Consider the following 20,881-nt stretch of genomic DNA (forward strand, 5'->3'; position numbering starts at 1 on the left):
TGCTTTTTTTTTTTACTGTATATTCTCATTTTCTACATATTATAGTCTATATTCAATTTTTTCTATACTATATGATGGAAATGACTACTGTCATTGGCTGTAATATGACTGCATTTAAATAAAAAAAATCCTTACATAGCATTAATGTATTATTTTCAGATTTATATATTTGTTGTAATCATGATGAATTATAATTTTTTTTGTTTATTTATTTTGCTTATGTATAGGTGTTTTTTCTTTTCTTGCGCGTGTAACCGATATGTAATATTGACAGCTAGTGTTGAAATGGGTACTGCAGTCCAAATCAATTATTTATTTATTTTTTTACATTTGTAAGGGGATTTTTTATAATTACCTTATTTTATCTGTGTTGTATTTAATGTCAAATACTTAAATTTAACCAATTACACCAATCAATCAGAATACTTTAAACTGTTTGGGGAGCATTTCTGCTCATTTAGAACCTAAATATAACCTATGTTTACATTAAACAATTCTAAAATTAATTTTCATATTTTGGCTGAAAAAACGTTTGCACGTTTTAATAAAATTCCACATATTAAAGTCAATTCTATGTCGGACGTGTCTCAAATGGCAGTTCTCGGTTCAAGTGATTCAAGAAGCATTCAATTCGATACGTAAACGAATCATTCGGTCCGGTTTTTGAACCGATTCAACGGATTCATCGAAAAGATTCGACACAAAAGAACGATTCGGTCACGAATCGGGCATCGCTAATTATAACAACCATTATCCCATGTAGATGTACGCCTTTGGCGTGGTCAGTATTTTTTTGTAAACAGGCAAAAAGCGGATCCACTATCAATTTATAACGGTATAAAATGATAATATTGTGGATTTAATGTCTTTTGCCCCTATTTTATATTTTTGACAATATTGATATTACAATGTAAACAACTATAAATGTATTTCATCCACGCGGTCCTGGCATCATAGGCGTAGCTTGACGTTTGAGTTTGGGGGGGCCAAACCGAACCGGTGGATTTGGTCAGACGTACTTTTAAACACATTTTAGTTTTGCTATAGTAAATCTACATATTCACACAGAGCAGTGGCAAGTGCGTGAGGTTGTCATGGTAACCACATACATTGCGGCTACAATTACAGCAGCGCTTCTATTTTGTCACACTAAACTTAGCAATAAACACGTTTAAAATGCACAATAAACATGTCTGTCAAAACGATCTCAAAGGAGGCTTTTATTAAGCAAATCAAGGAGTGAATTACTCATCCACTGTTTTTGTTTTGATTTATTAATTTACTTACAATAACAATTTAAAATGTACGTATTCACTTTTACATGTATTATTAACTGCATTATATGCATTTTTACTTCATAGAAAAAAACTTTATAAATAAATAGTACAATTCTTAAATCGCTATGGGGGAGCCAGGCCCCCCTGGCCCCCCCACAAGCTACGCCCATGCCTGGCATATATACAATTAGGCTAATATCAGTATCAAAATAATGATGCTGCGTGCCCATAATCTCCACCCATTTCCTGAGGTGTGAAGGATGTCGGCGAAACGCACAGAGAGCGTTCTGTAGCCCACCGCACCCACCACATCAGCGTTCCTGACTGATTTCTGCTTACATCGACTCCTGCTTTATCTACACAGTCATTCGGGAAATCGGCACGGAGCACGGACCGGTCGATGGAACAAGCGAGAAGATGATACTGTGAAGAGGGTGGACATGGAAACCCGACGCTGAGTTCCTTTAATTGTGACCATAAGACACCATGGCCAAACAGTATGATGTGCTGTTTAGACTCCTGCTTCTCGGAGACTCCGGTGTCGGCAAAACCTGTTTGTTATGCAGATTCACGGACAATGAATTTCATCCCTCTCACATTTCCACCATCGGTAAGAGTGTTACTTTCATGCATCCATTCAAAGAGTTGCAAAACAAACAGCACATACCGATAAGAAAACCCATAGCAGCGCTGGGTCATTGTAGTCTATAAGCCGTGAAAAAAATGGCTTGAGAATTATACCACATAGTGAGATGCATTCACACAACCTCTTCTAGTTCTTTCTGAGATGCCTGACTGTATCTGTGTGTGAAGTCTTAAAATGTTGCATTTCTGCAGTTGTCACAAACCCAGTAGTGTTTGTTTTAGATCGTCCTGTTATAGATAATAAAAATGCAGTAAGATAAATTAATATAAAATCATAGGTTGCATGAATGGCAGTGAGGACACTAAAAGTACAGATCTATGTTATTGCATGCATTTTCAATAAAAGATGCATAAAAGTGTTCTGTCAGCCATTCCAACTCACACTTGCTGTTTTATACAAGTACTATATTGATATGAAATGGAAATCAGGTTTAATTCAATTGTAAGTTTTGGTCTCCGCTGTAAGAAATATGGAAAGATTTTTATTGCAATCTCTAAAAACTGTTTTCTCTAAAAGGACCATTTTATCACTAAGCATTCAAGCACTACCAACATAGGGATCTTTTTATTATTATTATTATTTTGGTTGATTGGATGTTATGAAAAACTAAATTTGGTTCTTAAAATGCTTTTCATAAACCTCTCATTTTGGTGTTCATATATAGTGTGCTCTTGGTCTAGTGGGACATTTTCCCAGTGGGCTGACATTACGTCCTGACAACAACCAATTTACTCACTTGAAGAGGATGAACAGAGATTATTTTACAACAGTTTCCAGAAATACATAATTTTATATTTTTCATATGCTAATATGTATAAGGACACTTACTTATTTTTAACCACAAACCCATTCTTAATACTTCACTTATTAATTTTACCTATTTTGTTATGCTTATGTATAAAGGTAAACTAGATGCTTATATATGTATAAAGATCTTTTAAAAGGATAGTTCACCCAAAAAATAAAAATAAATAGTCACTGTTTACTTGCCTTTCCAAACCTTTTTGCTGCCTTGGAAACCATGAAAGTAGCTATCTAGCAGAATGTCCTAGCTGCTCTTTAGTCTTTTCCATACAATGAACATGAATGATGACCACAACTGTCCCCATGCAATTTCATTGTATGGAAACTAGCAGCTTGGACATTTAGCTAAATATCTAAGTTTGTGGTCCACAGAAGGAAGAAAGTCAAATGGGTTTGGAATGATACTAGGGTGAGTAAATAATGATTAAATTGTTATTTTTGTGTGAACTGTGAAATCTATGTCATTGTGTAAAATCTTCGTTTGTGTTCCACAGAATAAAAAATGTATGTTTCAAAAGATGTGAGGGTGAATAAATGCTTACAAAATTCACATTTTGGGTGAACTATTCCTTTAATGAAGCATTTGAGCTGCTGAACCCGTACCAAAAATGTTATCCCCCAATTAAATCACATGCTTCATTAGGTGTGGACTGTGGAGTGAATGTCAGGCTGTTATTTAGCAAAAGTTCAGGGTATGCTCTGTTGTGTAGCTTTCTTGGTGTTTCTAGGGGAGAAAATAATATCAAGAAATCAGGCATAGGATTCATAACACCCTCCTAGCGTTCCTGATGATTATATCCCCCCAAATCAATAAGGAATTTGAAGACCTGACTCATTCCTGCAGCCTGTCCCGCTACTGTTTATTTAATATGCTGGGATGGATCTCTTTTGGTTAAGTAGTGATGTGATACAGAACAGTCTTTAACTGCAGGAGATAAAAGATTTAGTCTGACTGTCTTGAGAGATGGCTGGTGTCTTGCCCTAAAAAATGGTTCAATACGCTCTAGTCCGCAGGGCTATGACCCATATATATTATGATACTAGGCTATCAAAGACCTTAGCGCTGTACTGAAAAGTTATTCACAGTGGAAGAGATATCTGTGTGGTCTGACAGATCATTTGAAGCATTAGCTAATGGTTATCTATTTGCCTCGAGGCAACATGCTGTTATGCTAAATTATTCTTGCTATAGAAAGCAGCTGTTGATTGATCAGTTCGAGGATAGCAAATACAACAAGATATGATCTCCATTTCTATTTCATTGCTTTCTCTAGTCAATTGTTTATGATGCTGTCAACACTAGAGAAATTGGATTTGTGTTTAAATTTGTATGTGATAATCACCATAGCATATCTGTCTGTTGTCTTGTTAAAATTATTTCCATTTCCAATTAGCCTCTGTCTCAGAAGGAAAGTGTCAAAGTGATGATTCAATTGTTCAGCTCTGGCACACTGTGACAAGTTTAATACTCTCATTACCGTCTGTCAAATGGCCATTCATTTAAAGGTCTGCTTTAATTGTCTTTATATTTTTGGTGCTCAGAAACCTTACATTATCAGAGGTAAGAAGTATTTCACTACTATGCTTTAATATGTTTTTGGGGAATCTGTGCTTTACTTGAGTTCTGTTAAAACCGATTTGTACTTTGGCTCAGTTACTCATTTACATGACACCGACATCAACTAAGAACTGAAAACATTTAATATGTTTTGGCCTTTCATTTACAAAACAACAGCGTTTTGGGGGCCTGAAAACCCAAATGTTTGAAAACGGGTTTCAAAGTGCAAGTTTTTCAAGATTATTCTGTTTTCGTCTCCGTGTAAACTATAAAAATGTGAATTTGTGAAAACGGTGGCATCATGTGCATGCGTATTACGTGTTCAGTCTATAGGTATTTTCACATGCGTGTAATGTTTCTTTGCAAAGTGACATCGCCAACTACTGGCCTGGCATGCATAATACAGCATCTTTAGTCATTTTCTCAGGTCCGTGTGATTTGGGATCGTTTTGACAACATTGTTTTCTGTACGTGAAACTTCACAAATGCAAAGGAAAAACTTTTCCATTTGTAGTACATAGTTGTCATGTAAACATACCACAAGTTACATTTACAAGGTAAAAAAAATAGCTTTTTACTTTTCAAAATATTCTTTATGTTGACTAAAAAGTACAACTTAAATATTTTTTCAATTATTAAAAATAAAAATAGTGTTTTTCTTTATCCTAATGTGACTTTGAAAGACCAGGGTGATTAAATTATGTCAGAATGTCCATTTTAGGGTGAACTATCCCTTTCAGACACATGAAATTTGATGTAAAGTAATGTCTTTTTATGATAGCCATCTCTGTAGATGGATGTTAAGTGTGAACACGGTAGTCTAAAAATTGCTATATTCAAATGCCAACCACTGTAAAATCGTTAATTTAAAATCATTCAGGTAACAGGTTTCAGGATATTGGTTTACTTTAACTTCTGCTTTATGAGTTTTACATAGGCAGAACAATGAGAAAATAGCCATTTTAGACAGGTTTCTTTCTTTTTGCATCAAAAATACTAAAATGAGAAAATCTCTAAAAAACTTAGAAAAAAATGGCTTAGAAAAGTGTTTCATTTTTCAACTTTAAATACTTTTACTTTCACCAAGTAGTGTAGTGTGTGTGTACTGTTCTCAGTACTTTTACACCCCTGCATAGTATTGATTAAAATAAAAGGGTTTTGGATGAAAGCTGGTTTATCAAATCAAAAAGCCATCAGAAGTGCCCTTGAGAATATGGAGGAAATCTGACCTAAAAGTTCTTAAAGGTGCACTCATTAATTTTTGGTTTATGTCACACTGACTGATATGGGATGTTGCGACATCACCCAAAAGCAATACTTTTAGAATGATGATGATACTGAAATGTGCTATTCGCAATCAACCATGGTTAATTTTTTCGGTGAACTTAAGTTTTTAAGTTACCAAGGTACAGTGAGTAGCTTGTCATGTGATCCAACATGGCCGCTCCAATGAAGGGACACACTCTGTAAAACAAAACAGATTTTAATAGACTATTTCACTGTTTTGCGATTTCACTGGTGTCTTCATCTCATTTGAGTGCATATTTTTTATTTTTTTAATGAGAAAAGGATTACAGTTATTTACATCACTTTATGTGAGGTTGGTTTGGTTTTTCTTTTATTGTTGTAGTATTTCACAGCATTGTTGTTGTCCTTTCACTGCCCGAGATTCTGGAAGAGAGGACGGGAAGGGCAGCTCTTTCATTATTTTCCTTTGCCCCAGGCCAACCAATTCAGTGGACCTTGATGACCTTTCTGTTTGTCCCTGTGTGGAAGCTGAGGGCACTAACACTACTGCTTTATTTCATGCAGTTTAATAAAGAGGAGGCTATGGAGCTCTGTGGATGGCACTCAACTGTATTCAAGATGGTTTTGTACTCATGTCTTATTTTAGTATTTCTTGTGCTTGCACTTTGTTGTGCGTGAGATGCCATCTGGTTCCAGTCATTGAATTGAATCTTTTGGGGGGGGAAAATGTTTGATATGAAGACCTGTATACAAGCTGTCTAAGTTGTCTCTCTAAGAAAGAAATTTGGTGATTAATCCTTTTTTTTTTAAATCACATTGCTGACAGGGCATGTTAAACATTACAGAGACAACCGACTACTGTTGTCTTGGAGTCATAATTGTTATTGAGAATGGATCTTCCTAGAAGAACAGCTCTTCCGGGAGCTGCAATGTCTCGCAGTGGACCTTATTGACAGATACTCATTTATCATTGTAGTTTTGCTGTGGCTTTATTTTCTTGCCTGCCTCATGTTTAATAGAGAGGTGCTTTCTTTCAGGGCTCTATTTCTTATTATGGTTTCACACCTTACAAGAACACGTCGTTCCTAATATATAGTACACTTTCATGTTCACTTCATATGTCTCTAAATAAACAGAATCAAATATTAAACTCATAATTTTTAATGGAAGAAATCAGGTGAATTATTTTTTCGTAATCACAATATCAAAATGAGGTGAACAGAGATCAAGTATTAACAATGAATTTAAATAGAAATAAAAAAAATCTAAGTCAACTCCATGTGAGCTAATTCCTTATTTCCATTTTCCACCCTTTTAGGTTCTGTCCTGTAAATGTTCTTGCCAGTGATATACTGAATAAACCTAGCAAGTGCTTAAGCTTGACCTAAGAATATTTCTATAAAAAATGTCATATCCTTTTATAGAAATATCTATTAAATTGCGAGCAAATTTTTCAACATGTCTCTCTTGTAGTCACCATTTCTGCTTCTTTGAGATGGTCCTCACTGCAGAATCACAAGATCCAGGGGGCGAGGTTGGATCCAGATCCAACTCCTCCCACCTTACATATACCTAAACCTACCCGTCTCCACCCCGATCCCTACACCCACCCATCTCCACCCCTAAACCAACCAATCTCCACCCCTAAACCTACCAATCCCCACCCCCTAGATGTGGATCAAACCACGCCCCCTGGATCTTGTGTTCTGCAGTGAGGGGCTACTGGCTTCTTTCCTATTCTTTATTACTTCACTGCCTTTTTATGAGTCTGATTTGAATGGTTCAGTAAACTTCATGAGAACACTGATTCTACCAAACGATTTCATTTAGATTTGGCTTTGAGCCTAAAGATAGTTTAACAGATGAGTTGTGCCACTAACCACACAAAGAGTGCTTTTTTCATTTTAAAGTCATTTGAATTTTTTTTTTTTTACCCCAGGTGTCGATTTCAAAATGAAGACCTTGGAGATAGATGGCATTAAAGTACGAATACAGATATGGTATGTTTGATTTTTCTCTGATGATATAACAGCGTTTGATCCATTGGTTGTGCTAATCAGTTGTGTGTATGTACGCAGGGACACAGCAGGTCAGGAGAGATATCAGACCATCACTAAGCAGTACTACAGAAGAGCACAGGTGATCTTCACTCATCTCACTGACTCATATCTTATGTAATAAAGGAGTCAGGTCTAATAGAGATGCCTTTTGGTGTCCATTGTGTGGTAATTCACTGATAAACGCTCATTATAATGTATGGGTGGATTGAAATTGATTCTGTATCAACAGGGCATTTTTCTGGTGTATGACATCACAAGCGAGCGCTCGTTCCAGCACATCATGAAGTGGGCCAGTGATGTAGATGAGGTGGAGTTTAAAGCATATCTGTCTTGCTGAAACTAAATATAACCCGCTTCTTATTAATATCTCTTCATTTAAATTCCACCGCCCCTTGTTCTCTCTTTAACTCTACATCCACAGTGGGGTCCTAACAGTCAGTGCAAATCTGGGATATAAAAAATTGAATTTAATTAACAGCAACTGAAAGTTTTGGGATTTAGGAAAAAGTAAAACAAAGAAGCATTATGATGTGAAAATAAATCCGTAATATTTAAGATTTTGCACTTATTTCTGGGACACTAAGCAAATTTGTTACTTATTACTAAGTTTGACTAATTATAAATCCTACATTTTTTTTTTTTTTTTCAGAGCACCAAAACATTTTTTATTTATTTTTATTAATATTAATAATATATATTTTATTTAGCCTTTTTCAAGTTACAGTTCTGTTTATATATTATTATCATAAATAAAACACTGAAATACATTTTTGAACCTCAAATGTTCATTGTGGACTTTTGGACCCCACTGTATGATTCGTATATTACGTTTAAAACACTGCCACCATGTTTTCCCACTAGAGGACAAAGGAAAACTTGATATAAACACAGAAATTGTACTAAACCAATATCGGTGATTATTGTTGTTACTTGAACCGGAGCACTTTTGTTATATGAATTCTATGTCGCATATCATATTTGTCTGTTTCTGCTCCATCCATTCGCCTCTGTTGAGTCTCTCTTCTCGTCTGTTCTGTCTCTGATCAGTACGCCCCTGAGAAAGTGCAGAAGATACTTGTTGGGAACAAGTCTGATGAAGAACAGAAGAGACAAGTAGCTACAGAACAGGGAAATAAGGTAAATAAATAATACTTCCCTCCTGTGCACTTCATCTTTCATTCATAGTGCCATTTACTCCACATTTACTCTGTCATGTGACAAACCTAATATCTGATGTCTGAGGTTAAAGACTTTCTTCAGACATCTTCATCTTTTTTGCTCCAGCTTGCCCAGGCTTATGGAATGGACTTTTTTGAGACAAGTGCCTTTACCAACCACAACATTACAGAGGTACAATGTTGTCTGCGTGATTTTTTTTTTCTCTGCAGTATTTCTGTATTTTTGTTTTTGTTTTGTTTTTTAAATATTTGAAGAATGGTGAATCTGTGCAACCGTCTGATCATTTTGTTTGTACATTTTTATAATCTACAGCTAATCAGGTTTTTTATTTTCCTTTCCGTGTTTTTTCAATTACAGTCTTTCACCCGATTGGCTGAATTAGTCTTACAAGCCAATAAGAAGGATCTTGATTTGTTGGGAGGATCCATGAATGACCAGTTCAATCTGGCTGTTTTGGAGGAGCAGGAAGGATTGTGTAATGTTAGTGACGGCACCCATAAGTCCTGCTGGTGCTGAGGACAGGAAGTGACATGACTACTTTTTTCAGTTGATTTCCATATTTATGTTACATTTACGTTTTGAATATCATTTTGCAAAATTGAACGTTCTTGTTAAACAGTGTTTAATGGCTTATTTCCTGCTGATTCTCATGAATATTATTTATTATTCATTATTTATTTTATACTTACTATAAATTAAGATGGAACATTACAGAATACTTGTGTATTAAGAATATTTTTCAGTTTTTTCTTAGTTTGAAAAACGAAATCAAAAGGGCACTGCAGTGCAATTGTACATTATTTAGTTATGCTCATTCAAGCCACACATTCAGAGTCAGTCAGTTATATTCAATTTTACAAATATAAAAAACAAGTTGATTAAAGTGTAAGACAACATTGATGAAATGGTTTATTCAAAGGAATAGTGCACCCAAAAATGAAAATGTGCTGAATATTTACTCACCCTCAGGCCGTATGTCGATGACTTTGTTTCTTCATCAGAACAAGGAGAAATTTAGCATTACTGTTTACTTTTAATTTAGCACCACTTGCTGACCAGTGGATCCTCTGCAGTGAATGGGTGCCGTCAGAATGAGAGTCCAAACAGCAGATAAAAACATCACAATAATCCACAAGTAATCAACACGACTCCAGTCCATCAATTAATGTCTTGTGAAGTGAAACGCTGCGTTTATAAGAAACAAATCCATCATCAAGGTATTTTAACTTTAAACTAAAGTTCCATAATCCATACTAAAATTCCATCTGCTGTTGTCTTCTCACAACAAAATACACCAACACATTTGTTTAGAACTGTTTTGGACTGTTTTCTCTTGTGAACAGTGCTTGATCTGTGCATATTTCTCTCGATTCAGAGAAAGCAATATTATGGATAGTGTCTTGCTGGATTTGTTTATTACAAACACAGCTTTCCACTTCACAAGACATTAATTGGTGGACTAGAGTCATGTGGATTATTGTGATGTTTTTATCAGCTGTTTAAACTCTCATTTTGACGGCGCCCATTCACTGCAGAGGATCCACAGTTGAGCGAGTGATGTAATGCTACATTTCTCCAAATCTAATCCAATTTTAAAAAACTAATTTGTCTACATCTTGAATGACATGAGAGTAAATCTTAAGCAAATCTTCATTTTAGGATGAACTGTTCCTTCAACATGGTTGTATGGCTGGAGCGCCCTTGTTAACGTATATTCTTTCTTGTGGTTTGCTATGGGACTTCATGTGAATATATTCAGATCTGATTTGGCTTTCTATAATTTTTTTGAATACTAAAACCTTCAATGCACCTATACTTGACCAATGAATGCTCTTTCAAGGTAATACATTTATTCTTGAGTGATGAATTGATGAAGCTTCTCATGTCAGTGTAACAATACACGCTTCTTTTCTGTAAAAGCACCGTAAAAAAAAAAAAAGTCACTAAACATGCTACTTATCAGTTCTGGTCCACTTTGATTGTAAAGGAATGCAATGGTTTTTATCTCATCAATCTGAGGTTATTGCTTAAAATTGACTCAGATATTATAATTTAATGTGGTATTTTACACCAATATTACATCAAGCTCTCTTTTTCAATCAATAATCACTATTTACCTGATTAGAATAGTTGGAATGTTTCAACTTTTACTCTATAAATGATTCTGGAATTGATGTGGTTTAACTTTCATAACAGCACACCGAATAATATTTTTCTCCTGCTTAAATCAACATCTTACACGTAGAACTTGAGTGAAATGTATGCAGACTGAACTGAACCAGCATTTGATGCCGATGTGCATCGCTGCATTGACATGGGTTGTATTGCTAATGATTCAATGTATATTACACTGTTGCAGCATTTATATGTGCAAGCGGTATTGTACTATGTTGACTTAAATGAACTCTTGAATAATGCTGATATGTTTACCTGTCTTATCTGAGAAGTTGTTTCATGAAATATGTCCATGAAAAAAATCTGAGAAATGTAAATGCGTATGTGGTTATTTATATAAAAACTGTACTCTTGTGATTCTGTTTAGGGGTCAAGTAGTTACGAATAAACAGGTAATTTTTTTAATGAGGAATTTGGAGATACTTACAGAAGTCTCTGTAAGTGCAACACCACAAGTGAACACCAGGAGGCAGTTGTGCAAAGCTGAAATCCGTGTAGTGAAATGTAGTTATGCATCATAAAACACACTTGGGGGTAACAACAGGGGAAGAAGAATGTGTTTGCGGTTTTATGTAATGCTCGGAACTGGGAAATATCCTTCAGCATTTGTGAAGTATTTTGATAATGAAGTCAGCTCATTTGCTTAATTTTATCAAGGTCATGATGTTTTTTTTTCTCAGAATAAGAATTTGTTGATGCAACTGATTATTAATGGTACTTTAAAAATACTCTGAAACAAAATATTCTGCTTGTGCATTTTGTAGCAAAGCAGATCTCTCTCTCTCTCTCTCAAGGCCGTACACAGCTGGATGAAGCTTGGACAGATAGAGCACTAATTTAAGCAAATTTTGTGGCACAAGCTCATGTTTGCAGCTAATTTGTAAGTAATACGCATAAATCAATGCAACAATTACAGTGTAAATATATTACACAATACAATTATCTAAATGTTATGATCTAACTACATTCCCTATTATATTTCTTCTGTTTAATATATTGGTAGCACTTTACAATAAGGTTCCATTTGGTATAGTTAACTACATTAGTTAACATAAAATAACAATGAAAAATACTTCCAAGGCATTTATTAATCTTAGTTAATCGTTAATTTCAGCATTTACAACAGATTATGTAAATCAACAGTTTTCTTTTTTATATTATTTAATAGACCTGAGCTAACATGAACTAAACAATTGTTAGCAAGTGTCCATACTATGAATGTAACTTTAATTGCATGGAACGAATACACTACAATATATTTTCTATTCTGTTCTACAGAAGAAAGTAAGTCATACAGGCTTGGAATGACATGAGGGTGAATAAATAATGACAGAATTTTCATTTTTGGGTGAACTGTCTGTGTGCAAAAGGCAATATTTTTTGTCACCCCACACTCTCAAATGACAATGACTGATGTAAAATAGTAATGCAATATTTCACATTCATGTGCATCTATTACAATAACAAACATTTGTCTTCATTAATATTGTTGGAGCCTGTTTGGCTCACATGAACGCACAAATGTTTTCATATTCTACTAAAAGGCTCATTGATTTGCCTAACTCTGCTATTTAGACTAACTCCGCTCGATCTTGCAGGTTTGCATTGCACAACATCAGAAAGATCAGGCCCTTTCTAACGGAGCATGCTGCACAACTTCTTGTCCAGGCCCTTGTCATTTCTAGGCTGGACTACTGCAATGCTCTTCTGGCTGGACTTCCATCAAGCACAATCAAACCTCTACAAATGATTCAGAATGCAGCGGCACGACTGGTCTTCAGTGAGCCCAAAAGAGCCCATGTTACACCTCTCTTTATCTCCTTGCACTGGCTACCGGTTGCGGCTCGAATCAAGTTCAAGACATTGATGCTTGCATATAGAACAGCCACAGGCTCAGCACCCGCCTACTTCCACTCCCTACTACGAATCTACATCCCCTCCAGAAGTCTGAGATCCGCTAGTGAGCGACGCCTCGTGGTACCATCACAGAGAGGCTCAAAATCACTTTCCAGAACATTCTCGTTCACCATTCCTGGCTGGTGGAACGATCTTCCCACCCCTATCCGGAATGCTGAATCCCTGACCATTTTCAAGCGACAGCTGAAAACTCATCTCTTTCGAAGCTACTTGACTTCATCATCATAAAAAAAAAAAAAATCTCTCTCTTTATCTATTCCTTCTCTTTCTAGCGTGTACTTATTTGAACAATGTCTAAAAACTTGGTATTACAAGCACTTCCTGTATCTGTTTGCCTCTTTTAAGAAGAATCGCTTTATGTATCCCCCAATTGTAAGTCGCTTTGGATAAAAGCGTCTGCTAAATGTCTAAATGTAAATGTAAATGTATTTGCCTTTTATACAAATACTTCATTTAAATGTGTATTGTGTGCAGAGGATGCATTTGTAAAGTTTGTAAATCTATTCAGGTGTCACAGTGTGTTCTGTTGACGATGGCTCTATATTATGTGTCATCTCTGAGAGACAGAGTGGGCCAAGTGAAAGAGCTCCCTATAGTGTTGCTATAATGAAAAGTCTGAGCTGAATAATTTGACTTTTTACATCTCACAAGGTCTCATCGACTGTCTAATTGCATGAGGGACCTCAAGCCCTGACACGACATGATGAAGTATCAAGATGTTAAAAAATAAAGGGCTAACTTAGATAATATAATGGCAGTTATCATGTAAGAACAGCCAAAGTCTGAAGATTACATAAGAACACATTTGGCTCACATTCTTGAGTAGATCCAGCTACTGTAGATTTGACCTTTTTTTCTCCATCCCCATTGTCAGTATTCTGAGGTTTGGATCCGGGATCAAGCTAATTTTGGAAGACAGGGAGAGCTTCAAAAACAGCTCTTAGCACCCCTCAGATTTCCTTTCCTGGATAATCCTGTCATGCCATAATCAAATACTTCCATCCTATTGGCTCTCACCTATCCTCTTTTAATCAGTGATTTGCTCAGAACAAAAACTTGCCAGGCATTGAGAGAATTAAACCAATGCATCCTAAAGAGAGAGACAAAGAGAGAAACAAGATGTGCTTTAGTATTATTTTTGGGGTGCATGCGCATGCAGCGGGGGCGTTTGGTGAGGAGAGGGGGGGTCCAGCTTCAGGACACTTCTGCTAAGCACTGTGTTGTCATCCTCCCACCTCGCCACATTGCTTTCACACCAGAGTGAGTCACGCTGGCTCTCTGAGCTCTGGAGGTGCGCAATGTGGAATGCTAAGCACCCTGAGAGAACTTCACAGCATTCAGACTCTTTCTATTCTGCCTTCTCATCCCTCCTTTATACCTGCTCGAAGATGATGAAAAAGGCTGAGAGAAGGCTGCTTGATCTTGAACTAAATGTACATTTGGTGTTATTGATTTACCTTACTGTTAGGCTGATATTTATTGCAATAAATGATCTATCTATCTATCTATCTATCTATACCTAAACATTATATATAATGCGCAATATGTATTGTAAAAATATATAACATAATTTATTCAATATACATTTTGCCATACACACACACATATATATATATATATATATAAATTTAAATATTGTTCATTCTATATATTACGTTATAAATAGACAGATACAGATATATATTTATTTATATATTAAATAATTCTGATATACAATAAATTGAAATATTTTAAACATATATAATGTGCAGTATATACTGTAATATAATTTATTGTCATAAATATTGTTCATTATATATATATGCTATAGATAGACAGATACATATATATATTTATTTATATATTCAGTAAATAATATGATATGATAATCTATCTGTCTATCTCTCTGTCTGTCTGACTAACATATTTATAATGCAAAATATATTACAATAAATAATATGAATATTGTTAAAATATAGAACACATGCACAAACCCACACACACACATATATACATATATATATATATATATAATTGAAAATATGCATATTTTGTTCAATAATGAATATGATAAATATATATTACAAAATTCAATACGATTTACATTTCACATGAGCTGTCAAACATTATATGAAATACCATTTGAAATTCTATGATGTAGAATTATACATTTTCCTTTTTGATAACTCCACAGATGAAGAAATAAAACAAATGTACTTTTTCAGTGGGTTAAACACTGAATGTGCCTGCGTTGTTTTCGGCCTGGAGTCAGTTGGTAAGCAGCCAGGGAAGTGCCTTAGGATATTGACTGAGTCATTGTGAATCGCAGAGTACCAGAAGAAACGTTCAGCACAGATATCTCCAATTTCATACTCCACACTGCTTATGTGCACTGAGCATCTATGAAAATATAATCATGATTTCTTAATGCAACTGCAATTACTAACTTGCATTAGGATTTTATGCTTCTCTGAGGGAAATGCTAATAATGTCTTGGAACACACATAGTGAATAGAACTGACAGTCATTAATCTCTCTCTGTGGGCATTTGGTAATTACTTTGCTGATTCTATGATATAATAACACAAATATGAACAATAAATAACATGGGCTATCTTAATTGTATGCTACATTGTGTTAATCGCTTAGACTAACTAACGCATCAGCCATTTTGAAGGCCTCACACGCTACTACACTGTGCTTCTCACTGGGTCACACAAAGACCCTGTGTACTCAGCAACAACTTGTCACCTTTCTGCATGTCATTCTGTATTAGTGTATCTGCATCGCTTGAGTGGAGCTAAATGAATGGGACCATTCGTCCTGTTCCCCTAGCATCCCTGACAAGACATTCCTATGTGAGGTCACACATGCAATTGTGTGGTCAACATGTAGGGGGCATCAAGTATTGATCGCACAAATGGGACAAAGACATTCCTAAATAATTTAGAAGAAATGGTCAGATGGTAGGAACCTGTTCGACATTATGATTTCTGTTTGTGCACTGTGTTTATAATCCTTGCAAACTCCCTATTTTTCTTTTTTTTCTCTCTTTCCCTGAAATTTAGCAGCTGTGTTAATTCTCAAGAACAGCATGTTGTTTGTTAATGGAGCTTCTCACAAAATAGTATGCATGGAATCTAGTGCACTCATTTCATAGAGATTAACCTCCTCCCATGTGTTCAATGAGGACATTACATTTTGGATTGTATGTGCTCTTTATTACTATTATTTTTTAGTTACATTTAAGCATGCACCTTATATCATTTACATACTATATAACACCAGTTAGTGGTCACTGACAACAAAAGAAAAAGAAAGGTTACTATGGCAAGTTATCAGAGCCTTAACCATAAACAATAGCTAGTGTATTGTCGTAGACAAGTAGTAAGAATAGAATAGAAATAGAATAGAGAGTGCAAGTGTTAGAGGGTCAAGTGTTTTTTTAATAGAAGACAAGTAGTAAGAATACAATTAGAATAGAGAGTGCTAGAGTTAGAGGGTTAGAATAGTCATCCACTGCTGAATGAAATTATAGACATAAAACTGGCAGTTTGTGTAAAACATAGGATAAAATGCCTTTGATTTGGGTTTATATTCAGACATTTTTTTGATGGTAAAAACAACTTGTGATGGTATTGATTTTAATAAGGACTATTGTCTAAAAATAAACACATTTCTTGTTTTTCACACACTACTTGCTGCTGGTGTTTACAGTTCTTAGGCACTATTTGGTAAGTATTTATAAATGTTCAACTGGATAAACTGGAGAAGGTTTGGCAAATGAGGTAAAACACTAACTGTTCTTACTAGTAATCAAGTGTTAACCATTATGCTTAGAATAAAACATGTCTCAAATGCTACCCAAATAACAAGACACAGGTTTAGCAAAGCACATGTTGTAGCCAGCCTACAGGTCAACCCTGCTACTCTTGTCCAAGACAACAGAATACCAGTCGCGTGATAACCGTGCAGCACATAAATTGCTTTGTTGCTACGGCAACCCTGTCCGTAGGGGGCCCATTCCCAGAGATACAAATAAGCCTCCAAACCACGCTCCCCTCTAGCTGCTCGCAGCTATCGCGAGATTCCTTTAAGCGAAGCCAAGTGACCTCATCAGCAGCTGCAGCGCGAGTCGGAGCTGCAACTTTTGTATGAACTTCGAAGTTGAATAATTGTGAACGAGACGCTGGGGCCAACGGTACTGTAGATACAACAATACAGTGAAAATTCTCCCGCGACACACTGGAAAACAGCAGGAATAAGGGCCGCACATAGACTGCACTCAGCTGGCGATTATTACGAGGCGGAGAGACGCTCGTGTCGGACTTTTATCGGAAGATTTTGTGGGAGAAGAAGAGACCGCACGAGAGCAGCGAGAGGGAAGAAGGTGAGTTCGTAAGATGTCTGTGATTTAACTGTGCATGCCAACTCCGGACCGTGCTTTTATATCTGTAAAGGGGTCCACTATGGTTATTTCGAAGAAAGCGTGTCTTTGTACGCGCTAAAATGCTCGTTTTATCTCTCGAGCGAGTTGCGACGGTTAACGCATGATCTCGACTCACCTGATCTTCAGAGGAAAACAAGATTCGATCAGAAAGTTGCCGTGAACGCGACCATATTTTGATAAACTGATAGCAGTCGGAATGTAAACCCGTAGTCCTATGTGTCGTGTTTATTTGGTCTCAATCTGATAAACAAGACAGCGCAAGGTGGAAATGGTGCGGCTATAACGTTAGTTGAAGAGTTTTGGTCTTAACTCCAGATGTGGGAAGATCACAAAAACACGGCCGATTACAGCTTGACAGCCCAGCAACTTCATCAACGTGGATTGTGCATGGCACATTTAGTCATTATTGCATCAGTCAAAAAGGGAATTTAATAATATGGATTGCAACTCATGAAAATACATAAATCGGACTCCTGTGTTTTTCCGTATTAAGTGGGGTGTTACTTGGTTATGGTTCACTGGTAAATAATTCAGAGATAGGCTACTTTTGTAACACTTGAATTCTTGCATGTGAGCACGTCTTTTTAGTTCTTATGACCCTGGAAAATTGTAGTGAAATTTTAGTGTGATTTCGAGGCCTGGAAAAGTAATGGAAATAATGTAATGTAATTTTTTTTTCTAGCCATGCCAATATACATTTCTTCATGTAGTTGATGCTTTTTAAGTGCAATCTCTATAGAATTAATTTAAAAAAATCCTTATTAATCACAAATTATCTGAGAAGTTTTGAATCTATCTATCATCTATCTATCTATTTGAGAACAAAGGCTGTGTCTCAAAAACTAGTCCGCTGCCTACCTAGCAGCATTTTTGGCCATCACAGGCTCATTCCGGACGCTATCTATGGAATTGAATATCTATGGAATCCACTGCATTAGCTGAGAATGATATCAGGTGTCCAACTGGAGGAGTCACTGGGCTGTAGATTGCATTGCATTTGTTATGCATAACATTTTGTCACATCAAAATTGTGAGGTCTGTGTTGTAGGTTGACTAATGGCCCTTCACTCTCCCTGTTTTCTCCCTGTAAGGGCTTCGCTGATTTGTCATTTGCATGTCTTTTCTTCTTTGTGTGGGTGATGTGTCCTCACTGTGTATTGGCCAGGCTCTAAATGCAGTTTGTCTGGGGGTGGATTTGAAGAGCAGGTCCCTGATTGAAGTGCTTTCGAGCATTCCCTTTTTAACTTTAGATGTAGGGCTGCACGATAAATCGAAATGGAATCGAGATCGCGATTCCACAGAAGCTGCGATTGTCATGCGTATCTTTCAGTGAAGCACGGTTCTGTGATCAGCAGTAAATCTCCATCCAAAGGCCAGAGGGCGCTCTCGCGCTGAAACTCCAAATACACCTCGCAGAAGAAACCCAGGAAATGCCTATTGTATGGAAGATGCAGACCATCAGATCTTAAAAATGACCAAGGTGGAACTTTGTGTTGGTATCATCATGTCCTTGAGATGTTGATGTTGCCGTGTCCTTTGACAGACCTGCCACTATTTTTGTGTAGTCTTGGTGCGATTAATTGAAAGTAGACAATCTGACCACTTAGACTTTTTTTTCCAGTTGACCACCTTTAGACCTTCAATTTGCTGTTTGGAAAATCCACCTGTGGAACAGCATGGATCCCATTTTTTAGTTATATGGACATCACCTGTTACATGTCTTTTTTTAGATGTTAACATTGCTGCATTAATAACTTGATTTTGATAAATTCAGTAGCAAGCAGATATCGTTCCTACTGTGTGAAACTTACTTAGATTTAGTGTTTTCTTTCCCCAGCCTCTATCTAAGAATGCCAAGGATGCAGTTATCTGCAGGCAGTGTCGCATTTCCAATATTAACTAGCCTATTGAAAGGGAGTGTGTAGGTGGACACGCACATGTTGTGAAACATGTAGAAAAGGAAATGTGTGAGGGGAAAAAGACGCCTGGGTGGATGATTGGCAGCTGAGGGATTATCAAGAGTTTTTCACATGTAGAGTGGCTCCAGATTCTATAGATACTGCTGGATTAAGATTGGGCACATAAGTTTTAATCATTGCCTTAGGCTTAACAAATAATGTACGAGTTTGAGAGCTTAAAAGCCTCTCCTGTTGTTCTTATATGCTGTTGCTATGGAAGTTTGGTTTATGTAAAATCATGTCAGTTGTTCGGTTATGCAAGTATATTTTTCAAGATTTGGCAGCAGACAACATCCGAATCTAATTCTGTAACAAGTCTGCATCAGATGTGATCCATTACATCAGACAGTATCTAATGGTCCTACTTTTTGATGTTTAAGACTTCATTTGCACTGGAATATATGATATAGAGGCTCAACTTTTGGGTTTGTCCAGTCCAACTTGTATGAAGAAAATTGCTATTTCACACATTCAAATGCACATTGCTTTGGGCAGCTTTTTAAAGAGTTAGTTACCCCAAAAATGAAAATTCTGTAATCATTTTCTCACGCTCATGTCTCATGTTGTTCCAAACCCATGACTTTCTTGAATTTTTGGAACACACATGAAGATAAACATTCTTTCATCATTTTTGTCCATCCATTGAAAATCCAACAAAAATTTGCATGTTTGCTTTTTTATGATGAACAGATTTAATTTAGGCTTTTATTCACAAATATTGATTAACGCACATGCACACTACTCAATTCATAGGGATTATTTTTACAATGTTGTACTTTTTGATGGGTGAAAGTTTTGGTTGCATGGATTTTCAATGAATGGACAAAAGTGATTAGAGAATATTACAAATATTTTAATTTGTCTTCTGAAGATGAACAAAAGTTCAATGGATTTAGAGTGGCATGAGGGTGAGTAAATTAAGACAGAATTTTCTTGTTGGGGTGAAAAATCCCTTTAAGAGAGTCAGTGCAGATGAAATCCAAATAAGTGCCCACAGATGACTATGACATAAGCGTTGTCACAAACAGGAAAAGGAAAGGAAAGGACCTTTTCCCACCCAAATTGCTATATTTAGTCCATAAAGTTACATGCACTTAAAAAGGTACATAATTAATTTTTTTTGTTTGTTTAAATCAGCCACTGGTGGTTTCAACCAGTACTAATTTCCAGCATATTGTTCTGCCACCTCATTTAATCTCACATCTTCCTGGAAGCAGCAGCTGTTGATGCCGATCTGATGAATGGCAAAGAAACAGTTGAAGGTTCACAATGTATCTGCATTATCGCTGATATTCCCACCAACTGTCTTGCCATCTGCCTAACAGCGCTTGTTGTGTTTCGTACAGGAGAGCAGAAATTTTCAGCCTCTTGCTCTTGAGAGGATGGGTGTTAACATGGCACCCAAATGCTGAAATTAGTATTGAAGGCACCCATCTTACTTTTGTTCTCAATAATTACAGTCCTGTCTCTTCTACCACTCTGGGCTCCATCTTAATGCAGGCTGTAGCCTCAGATTTATGTAGCCATTAGTCATGTAGACAGTCTGTTGAAAATTGAAGGTGAGAAATGAGAGCTGAGGAATTTGAGATGCAGGATTCTTACTATGTGTTTGATTCATGCTTATTCGAGA

The 20,881-nt window shown here is 36.3% G+C and overlaps 2 protein-coding genes across 2 annotated transcripts in view; both read left to right on the forward strand.

The window, feature by feature from the left end:
• The first annotated feature begins 703 nt into the window (after positions 1-703).
• On the forward strand, positions 704-9,872 carry LOC107756574 (ras-related protein Rab-15-like). The gene is made up of 8 exons (XM_016573744.1): positions 704-781; positions 1,642-1,887; positions 7,473-7,533; positions 7,612-7,672; positions 7,823-7,900; positions 8,641-8,730; positions 8,878-8,943; positions 9,130-9,872. Exons 2-8 carry the CDS (start codon positions 1,764-1,766, stop codon positions 9,286-9,288), a joined length of 639 nt encoding a protein of 212 aa, XP_016429230.1. The 5' UTR covers positions 704-781; positions 1,642-1,763; the 3' UTR covers positions 9,289-9,872.
• Positions 9,873-16,930: 7,058 nt separating this feature from the next.
• The window catches only part of LOC107756605 (signal-induced proliferation-associated 1-like protein 1), a 103,176-nt gene continuing 99,225 nt past the window's right edge, over positions 16,931-20,881 (forward strand). Inside the window, exon 1 of the mRNA XM_016573790.1 lies at positions 16,931-17,233. The gene's annotated coding sequence lies outside the window, so the exon portion shown is untranslated. The remainder of the gene's footprint in view (positions 17,234-20,881) is intronic.

This window comes from Sinocyclocheilus rhinocerous, unplaced genomic scaffold (assembly GCF_001515625.1).
Source record: "Sinocyclocheilus rhinocerous isolate Xijiao unplaced genomic scaffold, SAMN03320098_v1.1 scaffold683, whole genome shotgun sequence".
NCBI classification, from domain to species: domain Eukaryota; kingdom Metazoa; phylum Chordata; class Actinopteri; order Cypriniformes; family Cyprinidae; genus Sinocyclocheilus; species Sinocyclocheilus rhinocerous.